Below are 1,625 nucleotides of genomic sequence, written 5' to 3'. Positions count from 1 at the left end.
GGAACCATCTCACAAACATTATTCTATGTCACTAATGATGGCTCAAAGCACCACTGAGCAACTTTACCATAAAAATGTGTTAACAGAGGTTTGTTTCCTTTAACAGCTGCCTATCTGTGTTTCAGATTTGCCTTCAGATATTCAAAAAGTGATCATTGGTGAAGAGGAGGAGGAGCAGCAGATGGACCCAGAGCCTCCACACATTAAAGAAGAGCAGGAGGATCCAGAGCCCCCACACATTAAAGAGGACCACGAGGACCCAGAGCCCCCACACATTAAAGAGGAGCAGGAGGATCCAGAGACCCCACACATTAAAGAGGAGCAGGAGGAGCTGTGGAGCAGTCAGGAGGGAGAGCAGCTTCAAGGTCTGGAGGAGGCTGATATCACCAAGTTCCCATTCACTCCTGTCCCTGTGAAGAGTGAAGATGATGAAGAGAAACCTCAGTCCTCACAGCTTCATCAAAGACTAACTGAACAGATGGAAACAGAAGCTGATGGAGAGGACTGTGGAGGACCAGAACCAGACAGGGACTCACATCCAGATACACATTTACAACCAGAGACTGAGGACAAGACTGGAGAGTCTTCTGTTGCTCAGATTGAAGTCAGTGTTGATGATTGCAAGGAGATCAGAGAACCTCATTCTGGTATAAAGTCTCTGAAAAGTAGTAAAGCTTGTCTCAGTGAAATGAGACCTAGTGCTCGTGAGAAACCATTCAGCTGTTCTGAGTGTGGGAAAAAATTTGGCACCAAGACACACCTGAACATACACAGGAGAACTCATACAGGAGAAAAACCTTTCAGCTGTTCAGTGTGTGGTAAAGCGTTCAGTGAAAATGGAAAACTGAAGCTACACATGAAAACTCATACTGGAGAGGAACTGTTTAACTGCTCAGTGTGTGGGAAAATATTTTTGTGCATGGCATATCTAAAGAGACACATGACAACCCATACAGGAGAAAAGCCATTTAAGTGCTCAGTGTGTAGTAAAGCATTTTCATGCAGGTCACATCTGAAGAGGCATATGACAACTCATACAGGAGAGAAGACATTCAATTGCTCTGTGTGTGGTAAAGCTTTCAGTGAAAGTAGAGGACTAAAAGTACACATTAGAACTCATACACAAAAGAAACTATTCAATTGTTCAGTGTGTGATAAAACTTTTAGTGAAACTGGAATGCTGATGATACATATGAGAGCCCATACAGGAGAGAAACCGTTTAATTGCTCAGTTTGTGAAAAAACGTTTTTGTGCAAGGCATATCTGGCAAGACATATGAAAACTCATATAGGAAAGAAACCATTTAGTTGCTCAGTGTGCGAAAAAAGATTTTTTTACAGGTATGATCTGAAGAGACATATGACATTTCATACAGGAGAAAAACCTTTCAGCTGCTCCATGTGTAATAAAGCTTTTAGTCAAAGTGGAAAGCTGAAGTTACATATGAAAACTCACACTGGAGAGGAGTCATTTAGCTGCTCAGTGTGTGATAAAAGATTTTTATGCAAGGCATATCTGAAAAGGCACATGACAACTCATACAGGAGAGAAACCTTTTAGCTGCTCAGTATGCGGAAGGGCGTTCAGTGAAAGTAGAATACTGACGTTACACATGAAGACTCATA

The 1,625-nt window shown here is 42.0% G+C and overlaps 1 protein-coding gene across 1 annotated transcript; it reads left to right on the top strand.

The window, feature by feature from the left end:
- Positions 1-125: 125 nt before the first annotated feature.
- Positions 126-1,231, top strand: LOC121938254 (oocyte zinc finger protein XlCOF8.4-like; the record flags this gene model as incomplete). The annotated part of the gene is made up of 1 exon (XM_042481523.1): positions 126-1,231. A coding segment is annotated over one exon (1,106 nt), but the record flags the coding sequence as incomplete, so codon positions are not given.
- Positions 1,232-1,625: the final 394 nt, after the last annotated feature.

The sequence above is a fragment of the Plectropomus leopardus genome, unplaced genomic scaffold (assembly GCF_008729295.1).
Source record: "Plectropomus leopardus isolate mb unplaced genomic scaffold, YSFRI_Pleo_2.0 unplaced_scaffold28997, whole genome shotgun sequence".
NCBI lineage: Eukaryota > Metazoa > Chordata > Actinopteri > Perciformes > Serranidae > Plectropomus > Plectropomus leopardus.
Note: the sequence above shows the minus strand (reverse complement) of the source record. Positions and strands in the feature narration are given on the sequence as shown.